This window comes from Peromyscus eremicus, chromosome 2 (assembly GCF_949786415.1).
Source record: "Peromyscus eremicus chromosome 2, PerEre_H2_v1, whole genome shotgun sequence".
In the NCBI taxonomy this organism is placed as follows: domain Eukaryota; kingdom Metazoa; phylum Chordata; class Mammalia; order Rodentia; family Cricetidae; genus Peromyscus; species Peromyscus eremicus.
The window spans coordinates 148,666,069-148,692,157 of record NC_081417.1 but is presented as its reverse complement, the minus strand read 5'-3'; the positions used below and the strand labels follow the sequence as shown (position 1 = coordinate 148,692,157).

Sequence of the window (26,089 nt, the reverse complement as noted above, 5' to 3'; positions counted from 1 at the left end):
CAAAATGCCCCCCTAAGGTATGTCAGAAGGATGCTTTTCAAAGAGAAGTGAGGTCCGAGTGAAGTGGAGCTGGAGGAGGGGAGGGCCTGTACTGTCCTGCTGAGCGTCAGTCCTTCTGCCAGTGTTCAGGGAATACTTGCTTTGCTGCCCCACACTGAACATTACCCGCCATCTCTGAAACGATGGTGCCTAGTTTGACAAGGAAAGCACAAAGATGCCCTCCTACCCAGCACTGCCATACATCGATCGGGCGGCAGGACTGCGGCTGACCTGCAGTAGAGCTCTGAAGACATGTTCCATGTTGGCAAATTCTTCACTTCCATGCTTTATTGAAAGGTGAGTATGGGTCAAAGACAGGTATTGATTAGCAGGTCGTGTCTCTAGACAGTCACTTGGAGTTCAGAGCAGGACGCTATGCCATGCACTTCCACACAAATCCACTATTGACCGGGGCATCTGCATGAAACTGACCAGGACTTTACTCCCTCCTGTGGCTCCAAAGCTCTCGTGTAAACATGATTTACTCTTCCTGCTACTCTGCTTGCTCGCCCTCCCTCCCACCACTTCTTAAATACAAAATCTGAAACATCTCCTTCAAGTCTGATGCCCATCAGTGCAATCTGCTTTATTTGACATAAGGCAATAGGGACAGTCTCTTTGAATAGATTTTTGCCTTTTGGAAGAGTAATAGTTTAATGTTTAAATCCACTTTTTCTTTAATGCCCTAACATGTCAAATTCCTCTTCCTTTCTGGTTATTCCTTGGCAGTCAGCAAGTGGTCAAAGATTAGTGTCCAAGCAGACCCGTACCTGAAATAGAACACACGTGGAGGGATGGCTGAAATAGGCGTTTGTGTATTGTTTGGCAAGAATGTGTCAACAGGGAATATCCATCATAATAAATGAATGCAGGGGCCCTTGGCACTGAGGATCAAGACAAAATACTAGCAGACTCCAAGCTCTCAGCGAAATCACATTTTGGTTGATAGCCATGGTTTCCTATGCACACCACACAAGTTAACCGGGTTTGATTGATGCTTTCATTTCAAGACCATGTCCATAAAGGAAAATTTTGCTTTGTTTTGTTTGGACACTGCCAGGTGTTCCTTTGTGGCGCTCACATGCAGACAACAAAGCCACACGGGGAGGAAGGAGGTATTTAGGCCAGGAGCCTTGGCACTGCCCAGTGAGGAACTGCTCGCGTTTAATTCAATCCCATTTGGGGAAAACTCCCAACCTGCTACAGACCATGGGAGTGGTGAGCAGCTCAGCTCCTGCATCTATACATACCAATTGTCTGTACAGGTACAGTATTGAGGAGCCAAGGCACCGCTGTCTCCACCTGAAAATCTTCATAATTAACAAAGCCTGCACTGACCTGATGTAAGTGTACTGTCTCCCACCACTAATTCTTACCAGTTACATATACACTCAAAGCCCTGCTGAGATGGAGCTGATTGGAGCACTGGGCAGAAGGTTAAATATAAATCTAGAAATGTTACTAATTCCCAATCTCCCTAAAATGAAAATGAGGAAAATTCCTCACACATAGGCCTGATCTGAGGCCTCAGTGCTGAAAACCATAACCAGAAGCTGGAATAAAAATGCTTTCAGCTAAAATTAATTCCAGTCACGAGACTTGGATTGAATTAAATTTTAAAATCAAATTACAGCCTTCACTTTAATAGAGTCACAGCGTGGCTCTGACATGGAGGAAGCATGACAAATGCCTTACCTTTAAACCCCTCTTCCGGCATACAAACTGCAGAAAGAAAAAAATTCCAGAGTGAAAGACTGCCTGTCAGTCAGTGAGAGCATGTCAAATGCCTCAAGATGAGAAGTTGAAAATAACTTCTAATTGCTTTAGTCACCGGGAATGGTTCCTTCTGAACCTATGGTAGCAATGATCTGATGACCTTTTGTCATCAAAGTCACACAGGCACCATTTAGAAAGGCAAATGCTTGTGGCATGCTTGGAGACCTCACAGCTGACCCCTCGGAGCCCTCTCTGTCACTCACTCCCACATGACAGATGCCACTGTGAGATTCTGTAGTAATTTCTTCTGCTATTTAGTTTCCTTCTTTTTCATTTGTTAAAGATTTCATTTTTTGTGTGTGTTTTGTCTGCGTGTATTTCTGTGCACCCCATGCATGTCTGATGCCTGCAGGTATCAGTAGGGAGTTGGACCCCCTTGAACTGGAGTTACAAGTCATTGTGAGCAACCATGTTGATGCTAGGAAGCAACCTGGATCCTCTAGAAGAAAAACAAGTGCTCCTATCCACCATTCTAGCTCTACCTGAATTACTTTTGAGACAGGATCTCACATTATGTAAGCCAGACTGGCCTAGAACTTGTGGCAATTCTCCTGTCTCAGCTATAGGCATAGGCCACCACACTTGGCTTAGTTTCCTTTCTAAAAAATGTTTCAATTGTTTTCCATCTTGGCCTCTGATTAAATTCCAGTGAAGAACATCTGGCTCTTCTACCACCTGCACCACCTTGGCAATACCAAGTGTGTCCCCCGACGGCCACTGGGGCCTCCAGTTCCCTTGCTCACAGGCTCTCTTTTAGCATCTAACTCCTGCATTAACCACTCATTTTGTCTCTTCTTCATCCTGCTGCAGTCATCTGGTCAAGGCTGTCGACATTACTTCCATCATCCTTGTAGAGAGCTCATCCTAAAACCCATGTCCAGGCCCCAAATCTGGACCAATGCCTATACTACTTGCCATACAGCCTGGGCTCGGAAATCTCATATTTCCTGTTCCCATGCCTGGTCCCAGTAACTTCCTTCTTATTCTACCATTCCTTTAATAGTCCATCCCTGCAGAGCATGCTGGCAGGAAACTTCAGAGGCTCTCTGTGGGTTTAAGAGCCATCAGGCATGTGAGCATGTGAGCCACCTGCACTTCCCACCTCCATCTAGGAAAAGCATCACTAGTTCTTCACTGACTATGGTGTACCCTTAGACAATCAGGTTTTATTCCTATGAATTCTTTTTTTCCCCCTACAAATGTCCCTTTCTTATATATGTTCTTTCTAGCTACCCATTTATCTGTAGTTTTTGTTGACTTTATATGAAAAGTTCTGGCTTTAGGTTCCCAAGTGCTGGGACTTCAGGCATGTGCTACTATGCCAGCTATTTGGAGGCCATCTTTGAGCTTTCCAGTGCATCCTACAATATTCCTTCTTAGCTTGTTCAATGACATCCCTTGTTTTCATGTTCTTAATTTGGTCCTTGGCTGTCACATGACTCTGGCTGCTTATATTTAACCTATGAAGTGTAAAACTAACACACTTCCAAAAGCTCCATTACTGGGCACCAGTAGAGCCAAAATCATCTCAGGAGATGACCTAGGAAACTGACTTTCTTGTGTTGGCTTGTTTCCCTGGAGAGGGATTCCCCTGGCACTAGGCAGGGTGCTGGCACTGGAGCAAACGGAGGGCTAAGGGGGCCGCTGTTTCAACCCCTTTAGTGCTAACTCTTCCCAAGTACTGAACCATCTCCGATAGCTACCAGCTGAGGAACCCTATGCACCAGGGTGACACAGATATGCAGGCGCTGAGGACAGCATGGTGCAGTTGTCTGACTGCTACTCACACAGGCTTCCACAAATGGGCAAAGTGTGTCAAGCCTTGGAGTTGCAGAACCCCCTGCTCCTGTGTAGGTCACACTTCCTCTTTCTTTACCTCTTTCATCCCCAGCCTTAATTTTTTTTCCAGTTTCCTCGTGTTAATAAACAATGACTGTTCCCTCTGCTTTCCATTTCCAAACCTTTACCCCATACTATGACCAATACTGGGAAATTCTACCTTAAGAGCATGCAGTAGCTCTTTGTCAAAGTTAAAAGTAAAGCCCAGGGGCTCTTCAGCTTCTACCTATAACCCCATATCCTAAGTTCATCACCAGGTCCTGAAAGAAAACTGGTCTTTACCTTGCATGACATCATCCATTGCAGCATAGTCTGCAATTGGTTCATCAGCCTAGAAAACAAACGGAGACGATTCAGAGCCACATGGAAGGAGGGGTCCATGGTTCCAATACCAGTTCCAAAGCCTGTCCCACACTTCATACTTTTCTACTCAGTCCCAGCCTTGGGGTCTACAGAGGGATTTTTTACTTGGAAAAGACGGACCTGTCTTGGATGGAACAAGCTCAGATCCCTCAGGGCCAGCAGCTGGGCCGGCCCCATCAGCGGGAGTCTGGTTCATAGGTGGCTGAGGGACAACGTTCCTCAACCATTCAGTGTTGCCTAGCTTTGTACAAACAGCTGACACTGGGCAGGAAGGGGCCTTGCTCAAACTTAACAAATGCCCTGTCACCTCTAGATGACTTTGGCATTCTGTATAAGCAGAGCACTGCTTTCTTCCCCCTAAAGACATTTTTAATGAACAGTGTGAAGTACCCTTGTTTAAGGGAGATAACTGTAAGAGCAAAGAAGTGGATGACCTGTCCAGAATCCAGCTGCAGACCTGATACAGAAGTCTTCTAACTACCTGGTATAGAGATTAACAAAATAGTAAGTTGACTTAGCATCTCAACAGGTCTACAGTATCAATCCACAGACTATAGTTCTGGGAAGAACCAAGAGTCAGGATGGGAGGACTGGATATGCCAGGATCTAAGCTCACTGCATCCGAACTGAGTCACAAAACATGCCCACCCAGGACAGCAATCTTGGGGATTATTCTACCACACGATGCACTGTTATTAGCACAGCAGGGTCCTTCTAGCCACTAAGAAATGAAGCAAAGGGAAACCACAAAGTAATCCCTTGGGAGGGGGAAAATCAAGACTCCTTCTCTAAAACTCATCCAACACCTGCTAAATCCAAGCCCAATTTCCATCCTGGAAAGGCTATTTTCATTATTCTACTGGGGTTTCCTTTGTGACAGAACCATGTACCTCAGCACTCCTCTCTTCCTTACCAGCATGTATAGGGTGTCACTAATTCCAAAATCCAAAATTTTCTTTCTGAGCTTGTATTAGGATATCTGGAGTACAAAATTTCCAAATTTCCATACCCAAACTCCTTTCATGGGCCACAGTTACACCACTAAAAATATTGTATGAAATTACCTCCAGGCTGTGTATATGGGGTATGTATGAAACATACCTCATTATATGTATGCAAATATTTCAAAAGTCCAAGATCTCTGGCACTAAGCACTTCAGACAAGGGACCCTCAGTCCATGCCCCTGAAGCAGTACAGAAGGCCACTCCACTGTGCTATGCTCATTGTGTCTAGAGCTATCTAATGATAGCACACGAAGTCCTACTCTCCTCAATGAGATTTTCATGATTTTGTGTCCTGGCTAGTCTTTTGGCAACCTAACACAAACTGGAGTTACATGGGAAGAGGAGCCTCAATTGACAAAAACAGCTCCATCAGACAGGAAATCTGAGGGACACAAAATTAATGATTGATATGGGTGGTGCTGTCCCTGGGTAAGAGGTCCTGGGTAGTATAAGTAAGCAGGTATAACTAAGCATGGCACACATCTCTGATCCCAGCACTCCAGAGGCAAAGGTAGGCCTACGAGTCCCAGGCCAGCCAGCACTACATAAGGAGACCCTGTCTCAAAAAAGGAAAGCTGGCTGAATAGGACATGAAGTGTAAGCCAGTAGGCAGTGTTCCACCACCGCTTCGGCCACTAGGCGCCTGCCTCAAGCTCCTGGCCCTCCTTCATGGTGGACTACAACTGTAAGCTGAAATAAACCCTCATTCCCAAGTTGCCTTTGTGGTCGTGGTGTTTATCACAGCAACAGAAATCTAATTAGGACATCTTGTTAAAATGATAGCAGAAATTATAAGTATCGACAGTCAGCAGTCCCCATCTTCTGCTCTTTCTCGAAGAGGGGAAGCACTGCAAAGAAGCCACGCTTTTGTACCCATTCCCCCCCACCCCCCTATTTTAAAGGGTAAACTCTCCATCCAGCTAGTCCAAAACAAAACAATCCAGGCACAGTGGTGCATGGCTGTAATCTTAGCACCCAGGGAGCTAAGGCAGAAGGCCAACCTAGGCTATATAGACCCTGTCTCAAAACAAGAACAAAATAAGCAAACTGAAAGGAATGTGTGCGTGCACACAGGGCAAGTAAAACAGAATGCAAGAAAAGGAGGAGGAGGAGGGGCCGGGCTGACACAGAAATCATAACCAGAGACCAGGTCATTGAGCTGAACCCAGGTGGTTCCTGGGCTGACCCAAGCTCAAGCCCTCCCTGCCTGAGTGGAATCAAAAACAGTTCTATGGTCTGTAGAAGCTGGTCTCTTGTCAGAGACAATCAACCTGGAGGCATCGGGTAGGGATGGTGATGTTCTTCACAATGCTGTCTATTTTAACTTTCTATAGCACAGACACCAAGCCACATAAAAATCCAGAGAGGACCAAGACAAGATTTCTCGCTTTGTCTTTAGGGTACAGGAAGCAGTAGATCACTACAGCCTGTGACGATTCACGAGGGAAAAGACTTAGTGATGTGCTAACCTCCCCTCAGCCTCTAACAGAGCTGGATAATCAAGATGGAGCCAACGTTCCCAGTAACTGAGAACCCCTGCCCTTCAAGACTTGTGACATTCCTTCACCACTGGACATCTTCATTAACCAGGGATGCAGCTCTGAAACCTGAGGCCACAGCTGGAGAGCCGTTACTCACCTTTAGTAAAATGACAGATTCAGGAATGACACCGAGGGTACCAAGGGTGGCACAATCATCATTTAAAATCTTTCCATCAATTGACAAATTCTGGTCAAAGGGAGCGACTGAAAATGCATGCATGATCTGTGGCGATACAAAAGAAACAAAGTCTATACAAAGGACATCACTGAGCCCTCTAACGCCCTGGAAAACATAAAACAGACTGGAAAAACCACAGGGGAAAAAAAAAAAAACTCAAAAGGCCCCAAAGTACAAAAGCCGCCAGCCCACTTGCTGCATTGCTAGAGAATGTCCCTAGGAGGCTGAGCCTTAGGAGCTCAGAGAACAGAGACAATTATACATTCAGGTCGCTTGTTTCAGTGTCCTGTTGCCTCCCCAAGTCTATCAGGTGGAGCTCAAAGGTAGGGCTATGTTGCTTGCCCCCACACTTCATCAAGATCACCCCATTCCCAAGCTGCCGTACATCATTTCATAAGCAAGTACATGTTGTCACTCAAAACCATTTCCATGAACTAGTCCACTAGTATGAATGCTCACTTAAAAACATTTTTAGGCTTGAGTTGTCAGGTACCTATAATCCCATTTATAGAGGAGTTAAAGCATGAGGACTTTCTGAATGTAGGAGTTCCAGGTTGGCTTGAGACTCCCCCATTTCAGAACAACAATGAAACACACACTCACACACACCACAAACAAAAACAAAACAAGAAATAAACATGGACATTTTAAGCTTTATTGGTTTCTTCAGACAGGGTTTCTCTGTGTAGTCCTAGCAGTCCTGTATCTCTCTGTAGACCAGGCTGCCTACCTCCGCCTCCTGAGTGCTGGGATTAAAGTTCTGCTCCACCACTGCTCAGCTACATTTTTTACTCTTTAGCAAGAAGCCTGAACTGTGTCATTCAGACTCAGAACTGTCATATATTCTTAGACTCACTCAGTGTTGAGTATCTGGGAACCAAAATATAATTTTAGGAGGAGAGCCACATGCTTTACCCCAAGGTTGGCCAAGTAACAAAAGTCAAATACATTCCAAAACATTGACACGTTCCTTCAATATCTTTTCAGATTCAAAAAGTTTAAAAAGAATTTAAGCCAGGCTTGATGTGGTAAGTCTTTATTTCCAGCCACCTGGGAGGCTGAGGCAGAAGGATCAAGTTGAAGGCCAGCCAGCCAGTGTAATTTAGTGAGATTCTGTCTCTGTGATAGCACACTCATCTCGTATGACAAGGCCCTGGGTTCAATTCCTGGTATCACAAAATAATTAATAATGGTTTCAATCATTTCTGGATAATAATTATATCCAGAGGGCAGAGGGAAGTCTTGAAAAGGCACTCAGACACCAACAGTGAGAATGTTTCTATTCTTTTGTTTTGTTTTGTTTTGTTTGAGACAGGGTTTCTCTGTGTAGCTTTGGTGCCTGTCCAGGCTGGCCTCGAACTCAGATCCACCTGCCTCTGCCTCCCAAGTGCTGGGATTAAAAGCGTGCACCAACACCGCCTGGCTCTGTTTCTATTCTTAACAGGAAAGGTAATTTTAATAATATTCACTTAAAATTTAAAATCAAGTTATTTATTTTGACTTAGGTCTTACTATGTATATACCTGAATGTCCTGAAACTCACTATATAGATATACTGGCCTCCAACTGTCTGATCCACCCACCTCTGCTGAGATGAAAGGAATGCTCAGCAAAGACATACTCTTCAAATGTATTCTTTAACACCCCATCTTAATACACTGTTATCCCTGATGTTAAAGGAGTCATCCAGCTTTCATGCTTTTTTCTCCTTGGAGGCAGAAATATGGGCTATCTGTATGAAATCAGTCCCTAGCTCCCTGTGCAGCAACTAAGGGCTGGTGTGATGTTTACCACAGCAGTGACTTTAATACAGCCTACAGATAGAAACCCTGGCCAGGTAAGAATGCTACCTGAACTCCCAGAGATGCCGTGGGCGTGGCACTGCCAGTGATCTTCCTGAAGCAGGGAGCCGCCTTCCTACCTTCCTACTGTGAAAGATATGCAGACAAGGCTAACCCTGCCAACCCGACTAGCACACCAACACAGAACAGGTACATGAGCACATCCAGCAGAGCTTCCATGGAGATAGGTGACACTGACTTCATACAGGGAAGGTCACACTCATTCCCCTCAATATCAGACTGCTTCCTCATATCCTGAAATGTCCCCACCATGAGCTGGCACAAGCACCAAATCCCTTGAGACAGCAGTACCATCTCTGAGGGGTTGACACACTTACTACAGACAAAGACATGTAAGTGTGTTCAACAATGAATGTGGCATTCATTAAGTCAGCACATGACAAGTACTGTGCTAGATACTAGAAATATACTCTAAAACAAGCCCTCCTTCCAGAAAGTCTCCAGGACAGGTGGTACAGCTGTCCTTATGGGGTGACACAATGTATAATCAGGATCTCTCACAACACAGGGGAAGAGAGTCAGTTCTACAACAAGGGCTGAGATGATGTGGCACAGAAGAAGTGCTGGAAGACAGCAGTGCTTCAGAAGAAGAGATCAAGACAGTCCACGGCAAACAGCTGCCCAGCTGTGTGGGCCAGCACAGGGCACAAGTGTCAGCATGCAGTGCAGGCTGCCTAGCGGTGGCCTGGCTTGCTAACTGTAGAGGCCCAAGGAACAGCAGAGCATGCTACCTACCAGCCTCCCACTACCCACATTACTGAGGCAGGGAAGTGCAGGAGCTTCAGCCACTTCACCCTGTGCCCAAACACTGTCCTTTCTGAAGGGCTAATGACATATAACATCTCAAGGGGAAGTGGAAGAATGACTACTTAGCATGAATTAGGCTTAGATCTGATTATTTGTTCGGAAAACCAAACCAACAGGAGAGAAGCATTACTAAATTGGATGAACAAATAACTACACAAAACAACTTTCTTTTTTTTTTTAAATTTGTTTTCAAGATTTACTTATTTTATGTGTATGTCTGGTACCTGCATTAATGTTATGTGTACCACTTATATGCCTGGAACCTACAGAAGTCAGAAGAGGAACTAGAGTTACACATGGTTGTGAGCCGCCATGTGGGTGCTGGGAACTGAACCGAGTCCTCTCTGCAGCAAGTGCTCTCTTTACTACTGAGTCATCTCTCCATACTCCCAAAAAGCTTTCAGGTTCGAAGCAAAAGCATATGGTGAAGCACCTACAACCATGGGCTGACACTGTGGCAGAGTGCCACCCAATTCACCTACAGCAGTGTGCCCAAAGGGAAAAGCTCCTTTATACATTAGGAAATAAAGTGCAAACCTTTTTTAAAAAAGCACCCACCACCACCAACTGAGAGCTACATGCAGGCCCACACAGCTGAGGCGGGAGGGTCACAGCTGCTCTTAAAGCCACTACTGAGCAGCAAGAGGAAATTCCAGCCCACCACCCTTTCTTTCAGTCCTGTTTGATTCACAGCACTCTTTGAAACAAGAGTGGGAGATGAGAGGAAATACCACAAAGAAATTACTGAGGAAGAGCGTGTGGGGGTTTCATCTGAACAGCCGTGAAGCGGTTCATCCATGCAGGTAAGACACTCCCGGGTGGAGAGGTTACTTCTGCTGCCTTCTGATTTATTCTTCAAAAACAGTGATCCATAATAAGAGCAGCACAGGCTTTTAGAAGCATCCTTGTCCACAGGGGCTCTTTTTGTAATTTAAAGGGTTTGAATGCTCGAGGTTTACCACTGACAGGCAGAAAACCGGTGATGGAAACAAGCCTTCTCAGATGTAAAGGGCACAACAACAGAGGAAGATATTATGCCAACACATTTATTTTCAGAACCGTGGGTTCAATCCAGGGAAATGCTGTTCTTAGGACAATCTGGAACACATAACACCCTCAAAGGAAGCCTGTACTTTTGCCTCAATTACAATGATAAATATCAGCAAGAAAACTGCATAGCCATGAAGGCCGCCACATAAAGGCAGCAGACAGGGAAGCGTGGTCAACTTTGGAGACCCAGCAGTGACTCAAACCACAGGGGCCAGATTGTTTTTCGTGGACATCTTGAATTTATCAGTTCTTTCTGCCAAGGGCTTGAGACATACCATTGGAACACACACTTAGGGAACTTTTACTGATACTAAGAAGTGATACCATCACAAAGAATTTTGGGTAATTGCCTGTGTTACAATCACCTTATGGATTTGCAAGTGAGTCTATGTAAGGAGCATTTAATCAACAATTTGGAAAAGACTACTGTATAAAAAAGAGGTAATGATGACTGAAGACCTAGTAAATGGGTCCAGTGAGATGAATCAGGGGGTGGAGGAAATTTCCGCCAAGCCTGATGACCCAAGTTTGATCCCTGAGATACACATGGTAGAAGAGAACCAACTCTCATGAATTGTCCTTTGACCACAAGTGCACCACAGCACACGTGCCCATATACACATCCACATATAAAAAATAAACATATTCATACACAAAACAAATAAGGAATATATAGATGTGAAAACATTCTAGCAATTAGGTAATATGTCACCAAAAATATAGGAAAACCAGAGGCATAGGCAGGAGGATTATTCAAGGTTGATTTGAGTCAGTCTGATCAACATAGGAAGGCAGGAGTACAAATAAACAAACCAACAGTAGGAACAGAGGTATTAACAGACACTATTCTTACAGAGACTCACAGTTGCCTGTAAATCCAGGTCCAAAGGATTCCCTCGTCCCTCTGAATTTCTTAGGTACAGAGACATAAACACAAATATGTGGAGTGCTGGCTAGTTTTATGTCAACTTGACACAAGCTAGAATCATTTGAAAGGAGGTAATCTCAATTGAGAAAATGCACCCATAAGACCAGGCATTTTCTTTGTGAGTGATAGGGGAGGGTCCAGCCCATTATGTGTGGGGCCATCACTGGGCTGGTGGTCCCATGTTCTGTAAGAAAGCAAGCTGAGCAAGGTAGCAAGTAGCACTCCTCCATGGTTTCTGCATTAGCTCCTGTTTCCAGGTTCCAGCCCTGCTAGAGTTCCTGTCCCGACTTTCTCCAGTGATAGACAACATTGTGGAAGTGTGAGGTGAATGAACTCCGTCCTCCCCGAGTTGTTTTTTGTCATGGCATTTCATCACAGCAATAGTAACCCAAAATAGGACAGCTGGTAAGATGGCTCAAGATACTGTCACCATGCCTGATCATCTGCATGCATTAAATCCTAGTACATGACTCAAGAAGAGAACAAATTCCCCCAGAGAAAAAAATTGTCCTCTAACTTCTACCAAACAAACGCACATGCACACAAAAGAAACAAGCAAATGTCAACAATAGCAAAGTGTTTTTGTACAAGCTTGAGGCTCCAAGTTTGATCATCAGAATCCACATTTAAAATGTGGGTGTGGGGGCTGGAGAGATGGCTCAGCAGTTAAGAGCACTTGTTACTCTTGCAGAGGACCAGGAAATTCCCAGCACCCACATGGAAACTCGAAATTGTCTATAACTCCATTGGGCTTCTGCATTACTTGGTGCATATGTATACACTCTGAAACACACACATATAAATATAAAATAAATAAATATCTTAAAAATGTGAGTAAGAGGGCTGGAGAAATGGCTCAGCAGTTAATAGCATGTGCTGCTTTTTTTCAGAGGACCTGAGTTTGGTACCCAGCATGCATGTTGAGCAGCTAACAGCTGCCTCTTATGGACTCTACAGGCATTTATACTCACATGTACACATACTCACACACAATTTAAAAAAATAATTTAAAAAAATATAAGTGAGGTAGTGTATACTTGTAATCCCAGTGCTGGGAAGACAGGGAAAGGTGGATACCTGGAGCTTTGCTGGTGAGCTGGCCTAGCCCTAATGGGTAAGCTTCAAGCAAGTAAGTGACCGAGGCTAAAAACAACATAGGCCCTTGAGATGGCTCAGTATGCAAAGACACCCACTGTTACATGGTATAGTTGACCACATCTTTGGTTCCCAATCTCAGGAGGCAGAGGCAGGCAGATCTCTGTGAGCTCAAGCTAGCCTCATCTGCACAGTGAGTTGCAGGCCAGCTAGGGCTATGTACTGACACACTGTCTCAAACACACACATACACACACACACACACACACACACACACACACACACACACACACACACAAAGCCTTAACAACAACAACAACAACAACAACAACAAAAAAGCCAAACCTGAGTTTGACCCCTGGAACTCAGGTAACGATATCTTCAAATCTCCACCTATGCACCAGGGCCCTGCTCTCTCATCACCCTCATTACACACAAACACACAAACACCCCAATAAAATTTTAGATTCAGTAGCTAAGAGTACTTGATGTTCTTGCAGAGGACCCAGGTTCAATTCCTAGCACCCACATAGTGATTTGATTCATAGCCATCTCTAACTCCAGTTCTAGGGAATTAGAGACATGACTTTCTCTTCTCTTTGGGCACCTATGTGGCCCACATGCAAGCAAAACATTCATATACTAGCATATAACCCTAAAAAATTTATAATAAATAAAATTTTAAAAGATGGGAGGGGCCAAGGCAGACAGCTGCTGACCTTTGGGCCACATGCTTGAGTGCACACACACATTCATACGGAAACAAAACAGCACAAAACAAAGTGGGCCGAGAGCTTGACTGAGCTAATGAAGAGCTCCCAGTGTTGTCAGTTTCCCCTTGGCAACTACTCACACTCCTATAAGTGCTCAAACACCAGCCAAAGTCAAGAACAATTATTCTAGAAGAACCTGAGTTTCTGATGCAGTAACAAGCTCTCTTGATGCCTCCCACTTGAACACGTTTGTGTTCATATGGCTAAGTATCACTTGCCACTTGCACATAGAGACAATGGTTACTGTAAAAACTAAGTATTTTTTGTTTTTGTGTTTTTTAGTTCCAGCTAAGAGGTTGTGGCCATAATGATTAAAGTAGTTTGTAAGAACCATCTGGGAAAGATGGTCCATGTCAAGTGCAACACTGTTAACACCATGGGGGACCTAAAGAAACTGATAGCACCCCAAATGGACACTTGTTGCAGCAAGGTCATTCTTGTTCCAGACAGCCAGGGTTACAGAAGTCCTGTCTTAATGCTCCTAACAAAAAAAGTGGTACATGCTCTTTAAGGAGCATGTTGTCTCTCTAGGATCTTACGGGATCAGTGCCAGGATGGATCTGGAACTTCACTACCAACAGAGAAGAATACCTTGCCCTTAGATGCCCTTTATAAATTAATATGAATGGTCAGGTATGTTGGCACATATCTTTTTAATCCCATCACTGAGGAGACAGAGACAGGCAGATCTAGTTCCAGGACAGCCAAGGCTACACAGAAAAAAAAACCTATCATGAAAAAACAAAAACCAACCACACAAACAAACAAAAATCACATGAATAAGATCTTTAATGGGAGGTAATTTTAGCTTGGGGAAATAAAAAAAGCCCTCTCTCACTGGCTTACTACACGAGCAGGCCGGTTAGTGAAGGCTCAGCCCGAGAAAGAACGGTAGCTAGATCACATTCCCTTCCTCTCACCTGAATCTTCAGTTCCTTTAACGTCTGATTGGCTGAAACCAGCAGCGCCTTCTCTCCTCGCACCTTCCTGTGCCTCGTGCTCCGCCGGATGACCTGCTTCTGGTAGGCCACGTAGCCCTGTTGGGACGTCTTCTGCCGCTTGGTACCTCCATTGCTCTGCAATAAGATTCCCAAAAGAAAACTAAGATTACCCTGTTTGGGATGTTCTTCAGGCAAACAGAAGCTAGATACAACTGCTCTTGAAACCCTCAGACCCCAACACAGTGAGTCCAAGATTCTACAGAGACTAGGAGTTTCACATACAGTGTGGGGGTTGGTGGTGTAAAAATTAACTTTAAGGTGGTGCACGCCTTTAATCCCAGCACTCGGGAGGCAGAGCCAGGAGGTTCTCTGTGAGTTCGAGGCCAGCCTGGCCTACAGAGCGGGATCCGGGACAGGCACCAAAAGAAAATAAAATTAATTTTAACTGCCTCTAAGTAATTTAACATTTAAAAGCAAGTTTCACCCCCAACCAGTAACAATAAATTACCAGTTGTGGTGGCCTTCTTCTAATCCTAGCACTTGAGAGGTAATAAAGGGATTCTAAAGGCCAGCCTAGGGCTATACAACAAGGCCTGGGGCTGGGAGATGGCCATCACTGCCAAGCCAGACATTTAATACATTTAAACCAGGCTCTTGATGCCTCTCACTTAAAGGCAAGTGTGTGCGCACACAGCTAAGTATCACTTGCAAGCAGAGACATTGGCTATTTATTGTTCCAGTTAAGAGGTTGTCGCCACAATGATCAAGGCAACCTGCAACAATCATCCGGTTGTTCCCCAGGACCCACACTGTGCAAGGTGAGAAACAACTCCTGCAAAATGTCTGACTGACCTCAACTGCATCGACACACACACACAAAATAAAACAAATGCATTAAAAAGTTAAAGTTAACTAAAAACAAAACACAAGCCAATAAATTAAAATTACAGAACTTATTGCAAATAAATTCTAAGTTGTTTTATACATTTTCTTCTGGAAGGGTCATGTACTGCTAGTCTCTAGCTCCCTGTCTTACTGGATGCCCTTGACCCTAAACAACCCTCCTGTTTCCACCTCCACACTGATGAGATTAAATCAGTATGCCGTTCTGTCAAGTTTATGGGACTGGGGATAAAAAGCGGAACTCCTGCATGCAAGGCAAGCATACTACCAACTCAGCCACATCTCTGACCCCTTCTTTTGAGAATGATATCGAAGTAAATACCAACTAAATTAAAAAAAAAAAACAAACTAAAAACAAACACTGTGCTTAAGTCTAAAATAGTCTTGTAAATAAGCATAAACCAAATGCTCAGGCACAACTTGCAATTTATAGAAATGTTTCTAGAGTATAGACAAAACAGTTAAGAAAAAAACCTTATCTAGATCAAAACCACCCAACGTCACACCATGCCAGTTTGATCAATTTGGGGTTGAGAGGGAGTTGGTGGATACAGGGAATGATGCCAGCTAGCTTCTCTGAAGCACACTATAAACATCTCACTGGAAGCTGTGTTTACCTCTGGAATACACAGAATTAAGTATTTACAACATTATGATATTGCAACTGACCTAAACATTCACAGGAGTACAGGCCTATATATGGGTATATGACACAGGCTGTACCAGTCTTCAGAAAAGAGAACAGCAAGGGGCCAAATGTTCTAGAACATTTTTTGGGTCTGTTTTGAAAGTGTCTCATTATGTAGGTCTGCCTTGAACTTGTTATGTACTCCAGGCAGTGTGTGAGCTTGTCTTCCGATAGCTGGGCTTAGTATGTGGTGGCTCTCTACTTACAAATGTCTCAGAGTCTAACAAGAAGTCAAGTTTGCCTATTAAACCGGCCAGACAATGGAAGTGGGATTTTACAAAATGTTTTTTCTCTGGTTTAATTATATCTGGATAAGATAACCGCAACTTTCCTCTGGCTACCAAGATGCACTGAGTGTCAAATGGAGTCCTGGGCCATTGCGGACACATGTGTCTCATTCAAATTATTAATGTCTTTTGAAATTCATAAAGCAGCTACCAGGGCACAGTCTTAGCAAGGATCTGGTCTCAAGGAGCTGGGCACTAGTAAGGCTCTGCCCACTCTAGTGAGCTTCCACGACCATGAATGTGATTCTAAGATTCACAAGAAAAAGTTAGGCAGTTTATCAGTCCTGAAAACTGCATCCAAGGTGAATACTTTATTCAACTGTGAAACAGGGGTTTATCTACAGACAAATGATATCTACTGCATAAACTCAAACTCACCTCATGCCTCACCCAGCAACTAACATCTTTTCAAATTGATTGTATGAGGATCTAAAGGCTTTTCCTGGAATTATTTTTCTTTAACTCATCTCAACCCACTAAAACCAGCACACTGGTTGTTGTTCCTCTTCCAGGCACTGGTTTTAAAGGCTTTCAATTACCTAAGTGATATCCGTGAGTGTATCATTAACCTGAATTTTAGATAACATGGAGAGAACTGGGTTGATCTGGCTTAGAGAGGGAAGGGGATTTGCTCAACTCCATTAAGGATCATGAAGGCCTCGATTTATGGCATAAATTTATGGCAGTGCAACCAGGCACCATGTTCTGAGAAAAAGAAAGGGGGAGGGACAGAACATTCTGAAGACACTAGGTATCCCTAGGGACTAGTTACTATGCTCTAAAAAGAGGGTTAGAATTGAGATCCCCACCCTGCTCTAAACCAAAAGTATTTAAAACATTCTAGAGTATTACAATATCCAAACATGGAGAAGGGAGATGGAAGAAAATTATAATGTGTACAAAATAATTATGGCGTAAAAAGCAATGTTCTCCAACATTCTGCATCATCATATTTGTACACGTGAAATCTGTTGCCATCCACAACTGAGGACAGAAATTCCACATCCACCTGAAACATTGCTGTGGTCATGACCACAGTGAATAAAATGGGATGTTCAGAGAAACAGTCAGCCTTTCAAAGTCTGAATCACATGGAAATGTAGAGTTTGCTAAACAGCTCTTAGGTGGAAAAGAAAAGCTGGAAACAAAAGAGCAAAGCTGGGTCTGTATTACAGCCAGGCAGAGTGGCCATACCAGCGGCCCCAGCGTTCTGGAAACCAAACAAGACAACTATGGGATCAAGGCCAACCTTAGTTACGTGGCACATGTAGGGCCAGCAAGACTGTGTCTCCAAAGGGAAAACACAGACAACAAAGAAAATTTGACTCCATCATCACAAGAGACATGACAGCAGACACCAACACAGATCTTAACAGGGCAATAGGGCACCTCAGAAAACTCTCAAACTGAACCCAGCATTACCACAGAATGCACCAAGGCCACGAGCTACCAAGCTTAACACTGTCAGAGGGCGGGGCATAAAACTGTGGTTTTCTTCCTAGATGGGTTTTGTTCTGTTTGTTTTTTAAGGTTATTTTTAAGATTCCAACAAGGCATGGATAACAAATACTGACACATCCTTCCACACAGTGGGTAAATACAAGCAACATTTACCTTGAGGCAACCAAGACAGACTTACTTACTTACTTACTTACTTTATTATTTATTTATTTGTTTGTTTGTTTGTTTGTTTGTTTGTTTATTTATTTATTATGTGAGTGCTCTGCGTGTATATCTGCAGGCCAAAAGAGGCCATCAGGTTCTATTACAGATGGTTGTAAGCCACCATGTGGGAGCTGGGAAATGAACTCAGGACCTCTGGAAGAACAGCCAGTGCTCTTAACCACTGAGCCACCTCTTCAGCCCAACTGGAGATATTAAGAATAAAGCAGCTGCCAGTCAGTGGTGGCACACGCCTTTAATCCCAGCACTCTAGATTTAGAGGCAAGTGGATCTCTAGTTTGAGACAGCTTGGTCTATAAGTGAGTTCGAGGACAGCCAGGGCTACACAGACAAACTCTGTCTCGAAAAAACTGAAACTCAAGCAACAATATCAGTGTGTGTGAGACAGACTAGCAAGTCCAGAGACTGTTCTCCAATGAAGAAGGCAGAGAAGCATTCCAACATGGGTGGAGCAGAGTGTAATCTGACTACTCTCTTAGGATAAAGATATTCTAGTTACTAAAAGACAAACATCAAGTAGAAATCCCAAGGTTTTTAAAGGATCAGTATCAGTTGGATGTGGGAGCACACACATTAAACCCAGCAGAGGCAAAGGGAGGGGCAGAGGCACAAGGAGAGGGAGGGGCAGAGGAAGACAAGTATCTCAGAAAATTTGAACCCAGTCCAGCCATGGACACAATGTAAAACCCTGTTAAAAAAAAAGAAAAAGAAAAAAATGGGCTGGAGAGATAGCTCAGAGGTTAAGAGCACTGACTATTCTTCCTAGAGGAGCTGAGTTCAATTCCCAGCAACCACATGGTGGCTCACAACCATCTGAGATCTGGCGCCCTCTTCTGGCCTGAAGGGATACATGCAGGCAGAACACTGTATACATAATAGATAAAATAAATCTTAAAAAAAAAAAAAAAGAAAAAAATAAGGAGGGAGGTGCAAGGCGTAGGGCTGGAGGTGAGGTGTGGGTGCTGCAGAGATGACTCCAGGGTAAAAAAGCACTTACTGTTCTTCCAAGACCCACAACTGGTTCCCAGCTTATTACTAAGAGGCTCACAACAACTTGTAACTCCAGTTCCATGGATCCAATGCTCTCTTCAGGCCTCGTACCTGCACTCACATGGTACATAAGTATATGCACTCAAAAATATACATACACATAGCTTTCTTTAAAGCCTTAAAATGTATACAGTGTTCTATAGAATATAAAAGGAACAGTCATCTGTTTGTTTTCCAGAAGCCAGAAGCTCATCCACATATCTATCCATACTTCCTATTACAATAGTTTTCTATACGTTAGAAGGAATTTTAACAGGAGCCATCCTTTGGATTTTGTTTTGAGACTGTCTTGGTTTACAGAGCAAGCTCCAGGACAGCAGGGCTATACAGAGAAATACTGTCTTTAAAGAAAAAAAAAAGAAAGAAAAGAACAAAAAAAAGACAAAAACAAACAAACAAAAAAACCCAAAACAACAACAAAACAAAACTACAAAACTCCCATAATTAAGCATCGTAGCAAGAAATGCATGTGTCTTGTTTTAGTATTCTGCCCAAAGTGTCCTTAAACTGACAGGTGGACAATCCTACTTCAGCCTCCTGGGTGGTCTTAGTCACACTGCCACATTCAACACTTTTTATTTGCTTGTTTTGAGACAGGGTAGACCTGTTCTGAAACTCTTCTATGTAGACCTGCTCTGGAACTCTTCTAAGTAGACTAGGCTGGCCTCAGACACACAGATATCCACTTGCCTCTACCACCAGAAAGAATGCTGTAACGGTGAGCACCACCATAGCCACCATACCTAGTTACTTTCTTAAAAGAAATCAATTCTGGAGGGTATGTAGTCGTGTGTGTGTGTGTGTGTGTGTGTGTGTGTGTGTGTGTGTGTGTGTGCGTGTGCGCGTGTGTGTGTGAGAGAGAGAGAGAGAGAGAGAGAGAGAGAGAGAGAGAGAGAGAGAGAGAGAGAGAGAGAGAGAGATTGGAAATTAGGAGAGCTGCAGCATGCTACAAAAACTAAAGAACACAAAATTACAGGACAAGTGGAAAAGAGACCCAGAACAATATCCCAAACCAGGTAGATATAATGATGGGACATATAATGTTGGCGGCATAATGATGGGACAAGCTTCAATGCGTACTTGATTAAAGTCCGGGTCTTTCTCTCCATCTGGCTTAGCTTCTTCCTTGTCCTCTTCTGTCTCAGAACTACTCACATTCAACTCTGGAGCTGAGTCTTTCATCACCTGAATGCACCGGGAGCAGAGAGAAATGTGTGAGGCCCTGGGGGAGCATGCGGTAGCGGGTGGGGCTTTGGATCTGTGAGATGTGGTTGGACTGGGGACCAGGACCACCTTTACTCTTTAACTTCGGGTAGCCTAACCCTGTGGCCTCTCTACCCCTTTATTTACTTTTTTGAGGTAGGAGTCTCACTATTCTATCTCTAGCTGTAGACCAGGCTGGCCTTGAACTCTACTGGGATTAAAGGTATGCATCACAAAACCTGGCTGAGTTTTATTTTTAATTCTGTATTTGTGTGTGTGTGTGTGTGTGTGTGTGTGTGTGTGTGCGCGTGCGCGCGGCCGTGAGCGTGCACACCTCAGATGCAACAAACATCAAATCTACTAGAACTGGAGTTACACGTTGTAACATAGAAACTGAGAAGCAGACAGAAAAAAGGCTCTTCTACATAACACAGTAGACACGGCTACTAATTTCAAATTAAACACTGGCTGCTCCTTCGACTACATAAATGGGCTGAAGGTCAAAAGGTTTAAGGAGGGATGGGGAGATGCTTATATTATGTTCCTTTTCTCAGCCAAGTTTGGAAATAAAGCCTTTTTTTTTAATCTGTAAAGTAGAACTCTATACCTGTAATGCATAATTTGGAAGGTAGCATTCTAAAACAATGTACTTAGTAACTAACTGCCTTTAATTCTCCAAATCCAGGAATGCACGGATAGACTTTCATGCTCTATTCTCAAAGCCAACAGTAATACAGAAAAATGCTCTGAAGTCACACCTTCTAATTTCTCCCGCCCTTCAGATCGATGCTGAGGCCCCGTCTGGCTCTCCCTGTCCTGCTATGCTCCCAACTATGCAACCACCTCGTCTAAACCCAACAGACAGAGCAATTTTTTTAAAAATTTATTTATTATGGTCTGTATACTACCTGCATATATGCCTCCACACAAGAAGAGGGAGCCAGCTTTCATTACAGATGGTTGAGCCACCATGTGGGTGCTAGGAATTGAACTCAGAACCTCTGAAAGAGCAGCCAGTGCTCTTTAACTGCTGAGCCATCTCTCCAGCACAACCGCAATTTTTTTAAACCAGAAGTCAGATGACACTGGAAATTAAATGTTCCTACTCTTTTCATGTGTCCAAGTTCAGCTCTTAGTGGGCAGATGTGATGGCCCACCTTTCCTAGTCACGGCCACAAGAACTGGTACCTTTTTGTTGTCCACAACTTTGTGGACATAGATGGTAGCTTGGGTATATTCTCGCAGGTCCCTCTGCTGTTGGCATAGCAGGCCTTCTCTGCAATCTGGACAGAGATCTAGGCAAGAGTAGAGCATAAGCAACTGAAGAATTGTTACAAAAACCCACATCAGTAACTACATATTGTATTCAGTCACTGATGTGCTAGGCTGCGTGCAAATGATGAGGAAATCTGTGTATTGCTTGTAACTAAATGTTCAGATGATGACAGCTCACAAGTCTTCCAGAAGCATCTGAGCTGCTCCATAATATTCAACATTAATTGAGTACTGATGGACCCTCCCTTCCCCTTTTCAAACTGTCAACATTTAATGAAAGAAAGCAAAAGCAATATGAAAACTTACTAGGCTCAGAAATATACTGTATTTCAGAAGAGTCTCCCACTTCAATTCTTGTGATTTTAATTACTTTATCCACAACAAAGAGCTTTTGAATCATTTGCCATTCGCTGGGCCATATGAGAGCTATACTGTGCAAAAAAAAAACAAAAAACAAAAAACAAAAAACAATATGCCTTAAGACACGAGGAGAGCAACAGAGCAAAGACCCTACAACAAAATCAAAACCACCAACAATTTACAGCAAATTAACAGGAGGGGAAACTCATCAAATCCAGTGGGACTTTATGAGCAGGTTTGATAGGAATCAACACTCACAACCTGAATAAAGTTAGACACAGAAGAATATGTACAGGATAAGGCCGTTTGTAGAAAACGCATTAAATATATACAATACAATTAAAAGTGCAATACATTCAACTTTGCACACATTAATCCTGGTTTGGATTTTAAGCCAAGGTCTCAAGATGTGGCTGAGGTTGGCCCAGAACTTATGATTGTCCTGCCTATGTTTCAGTATGCTTCAATTAATAGGATGATGTTTTGAGACAGAGGACTAAATTTAGTTAATAGTTACTGCAAGACAGAGAGAAGAAAATGGCAATAAGAAAGAAGGGAACGAAGTACTTAGGGCCTTGGAACTGTACTTGAGTTTTCTAACTGACTGCTGGGATTATAGTTATGCACCACCACACCTGGCTGATGTAGTGCTAGGTATCATCCCAGGTTCTGCCAAGTGCTACACCAGCACTCTAGTGACTCAGCTCCATCCGCAGCTCTAAGACATACTGTTTCTAAATGTCTAATGGTCACAATTGGCAACACAGTAACAGAAGGAGTGAGAAGTCTAAAAGGAAACATACATTAACACTGAGTTCCTTTAAATGACCTCGAAACATTAAAATATATGCGGAAACTATAGTCCAGCATCATCCCAGGGTTTTTTTAAATTCTGATATTTACTTATTATGTGCTGCAGTGGGCCAGCCTCCTTCTCTTCTCTCTAAAGGTTGACAGCTGTAGAAAAAGACAACTATTAGGTGTGTGCAAAAGCAACTGCGGTTTTTTGCATTGCTGAAACTGCCATTTGATATGAGGAAACATTTTATTAATGTAGTAATGTCATACATCATTTGAATGCACATTTCTTTTGTATTTTGCTAATGACTTATTGTTATCAATTTTATGTTTATTTTATACTATGGAAATGATGTTACACAAAAAACAAATTCAAGCAATCTTCTTTTTATGGGTCCTAAAGCACCAGAGACAACTTGCAATAAAACACAGCATTTGTTCAACGAACTGCTAAGAACGTACAGTGCGCAAAGTTTCGAAATGGAAATAAGAGCCCTGAAGGTGAGTACAGTAGCTGGTAGTTGACAATAAAGGACCTACTCACTGAGTAGTCAGAAGATGCCAAAGAACTCAATGAACTCAGTGTGGACTGTTATTCTGCTATTTGAAGCAAACTGGAAAGTTTAAAAGGATGGGGTGCCTTGTAAAGTGGGGGTGGGGGGATGAGTGACTTTGTATTATTCTATCTTATTTTATGCAATGAAGAATCATTTCTCAATCCAATTGTGATGTGCAACAAAATGTGGACTGTTTATGACAATTGGTAACAACCAGTTAATGGCTAGTCTGAGAAATTCCAAAGCAAAATTTGGTCACTGATGTCTGCTGCTGGTCTGATCCACTGCAGCTTCTGAATGCTGACAAAACCATGAGAACACACTCCGCAAATCAATGAGACCCACCAACAACTGCTGCAACACCCACAGCCAGGATCAGTCAACAGAAAGGGCCGAGCTATCGACAATCCCAACCACACAACTTCAAAAGTTCAATTAGCAGGGCCGGAAAGCTTTGTCTCATCCGACAACTTCAACTGATTTCTGGCCAACTGACCACCACTCTCTACCAAGCATCTTCACTTTTGTGGCAAAGAAAACCCTTCCACTACCAGTAGGATGCAGAAAATGCTTTCTAAGAGTAAATTAAATCCTGAAGCACAGTTTTAGACTACTGGAATAGACTTATTATTTCTCATTGGTAAAAACGTTTGTAATAGTTCCTAAATAGATTAATAAAGATGTTTGAGCCTAGTTATGATTAAGAATTTCAGTCTGAAACTGCAATTCCTTTTGCACGAACCTAATACAACCAAGACTTCGCTGACTATGTAACTGGTAATGAAGTTGATCATGAACAAACCTCCCTGGGCATATCCTGCCTGAAATGCTGTCAGTTCATCTCTTTTTATTTTTTTATTTTTATTTTTTTGTTTGTTTGTTTTTTGGTTTTTTTTTGTTGTTGTTTTTTTTTTTTTTTTTTTTGAGACAGGGTTTCTCTGTGTAGCTTTGCGCCTTTCCTGGATCTCACTTGGTAGACCAGGTTGGCCTCGAACTCACAAAGATCCACCTGGCTCTGCCTCCCGAGTGCTGGGATTAAAGGCGTGCGCCACCACCGCCCGGCTCATCTCTTTTTAAAGACAAGTGTCCAGGTCATATTTAGAAGGAGTACAGTGAAGCAGTTCAGCGCATTTCCAACAGACTTCCATGCTAGACAAGATCCCCCTAACCACACTTTATTACTGGGGATAGACAGCCACACGAAGAGAAGAAACTCACAGTTTCGAATCTTCTTTGGTGAGGGAAGGAAATGTAAACATGAGTCCTCCATGCGGACACAGAAGGGCAGTGTTTCCAATGGATGACACTGGAGTAGACCTTGTAGGCTTTCTATTCAAACAAGACAGGAGGTAAATGAAGAGATATCTTTTTTTTTTTTTTTTGGTTTTTTTTTTTTTTTTTTTTTTTTTGAAACAGGGTCTTACTATTTAATTTTGGCTGGCCTGGAGTCTTGTAAACAAGACCAGACTAGCCTCAAAATCAGAGATTTGCCTGCCCTATCTCCCAACTGCTGGGATTTCTGTACCAAGATGCCTGGAGAGATATTAATTTGGGGGGGGAAAGAAGTTTCCATGTGTGCATGAGGGTGGGGTAACATGTATATATGTTCATATGTGGACAGGCACATGTGTGTAACTGGTACTCATCCTAAGTGTGTGAAAACCCAAGGCTGATTGATATCAGGAAGTCTTCATAACTTCCCTAGCCTCTCACTTGAAGCCAGAGCTCACCTATATGGGCTGGTCAACCAGCAAACTGGTTCTGGAGACACCCAGGCTCTGCCTTCTGAGAACTGCACTACAGATGGGCAAGATCCTGCTTGAATTCAGCAGATCCAAAAGCTTATGCCTTATGTTCTCCTAAAGAATGAGCCATGTATTTCCACAGACCACAACATTTTATTTATTTAGGGTCTCACTGCATAGCTCTGGCTGTCATGGAACTCACTCTGTAAGCTTGCACCACTACACCTTGCTCCACAGCATTTCTTTTAAATAATAATTTTAATCTAGAGATACATATAAATGGATATTAATTAATATGTTTTGGGTTTAGTTATGTAACTTGATACAAAAGAAAAATCTGTGTGTGTAATCAAGAATGCACCATTAAGGGAACCCATGCAAATTTCAAAATTACCAGAGTCAACCCACAGAGAAAATAGTTTTCTACCTAACAAACTTCCGCCATTCGTCTAAAAAGAATTGTGACACAATATAGAGAACGTCCGTATCCTAGAAACAAAAAGAAAAAACACAATGGGTTAGTTTCGTCTTCACCCCTCCCCCCTGAAATTTAAAGTGATTTTCTCCCTCAAATTCAAGTCATCCTAGAACTCACTACGTTGCACAGGTTCTCCTCAAACTCAAAATCACAATTCTCCTGCACCTCCCACACAGCTGGAGCACACTGTTTTCAACAAAGCCCTTGTGGATTTAATAGTGTTTCCCCCACTTCAGTTGAGCAATAAAATGGCAATGATGAGCTGGTGTATATCCCAATTAGGAAACAAAGTGAGAGCAGGGATGCTCTGAAACACATTTGTTTGAGGCCTTTAGAGTTGTGGGACCTTTTTTCTCTGTGGCAATCATGGTACCTCTGGCCAGTTACTGAGACACGGTCTGTTTTTGTCCTGGAACAAATTCGGAAGTGAAGTCTTTTGTTCATTTGCGATCATTTTATGTAAGGCTTCATTTTCTTCCCCTTCTCGTTCCAAAATCTGAAAAGATGGAAGCAATAAGCTGTCTCCCATTGAAAGCATGTTTCCCCCTACCTACCTACCTACCTACCTACACACACACACACACACACACACACACACACACACACACACACACACACGTTCCCAAGGAGGGGCATGCCATTCCCACAGATGTCAGGGGCCGTGTACCTTGCATTGCGAGCAGCACTCTTTGTAACTTGGGAACTCAGGAGCTTTTGGGAAGTACTGCCGCAGTTTGCTCCAAGCCTCTTGAGAAACGAGCCTCCTTTCATTTTCAGATATGCTTAACCCCCCTAAATTAAGAGAAAAAAATTTACTTAAAAACAAGGATAAAAGAAGTCAACATCTATTTCTTAAACATTTTAA

General features: G+C 43.1%; 1 protein-coding gene across 1 annotated transcript in view; it reads right to left on the bottom strand.

Annotated features, from left to right (window-relative positions):
• Positions 1 to 593: 593 nt before the first annotated feature.
• Usp48 (ubiquitin specific peptidase 48) overlaps positions 594 to 26,089 on the bottom strand; it is a 69,272-nt gene continuing 43,776 nt past the window's right edge. Inside the window, exons 17-29 of the mRNA XM_059255224.1 lie at positions 25,892 to 26,016; positions 25,598 to 25,720; positions 25,174 to 25,235; positions 24,220 to 24,330; positions 22,550 to 22,603; positions 21,593 to 21,717; positions 21,200 to 21,306; positions 19,889 to 19,993; positions 14,177 to 14,332; positions 6,661 to 6,786; positions 3,937 to 3,985; positions 1,735 to 1,761; positions 594 to 809 (exon numbers count right to left, since the gene is read on the bottom strand). Of these exons, the coding sequence (XP_059111207.1) occupies positions 787 to 809; positions 1,735 to 1,761; positions 3,937 to 3,985; positions 6,661 to 6,786; positions 14,177 to 14,332; positions 19,889 to 19,993; positions 21,200 to 21,306; positions 21,593 to 21,717; positions 22,550 to 22,603; positions 24,220 to 24,330; positions 25,174 to 25,235; positions 25,598 to 25,720; positions 25,892 to 26,016 (1,193 nt within the window). The 3' untranslated portion in view covers positions 594 to 786. The remainder of the gene's footprint in view (positions 810 to 1,734; positions 1,762 to 3,936; positions 3,986 to 6,660; positions 6,787 to 14,176; positions 14,333 to 19,888; positions 19,994 to 21,199; positions 21,307 to 21,592; positions 21,718 to 22,549; positions 22,604 to 24,219; positions 24,331 to 25,173; positions 25,236 to 25,597; positions 25,721 to 25,891; positions 26,017 to 26,089) is intronic.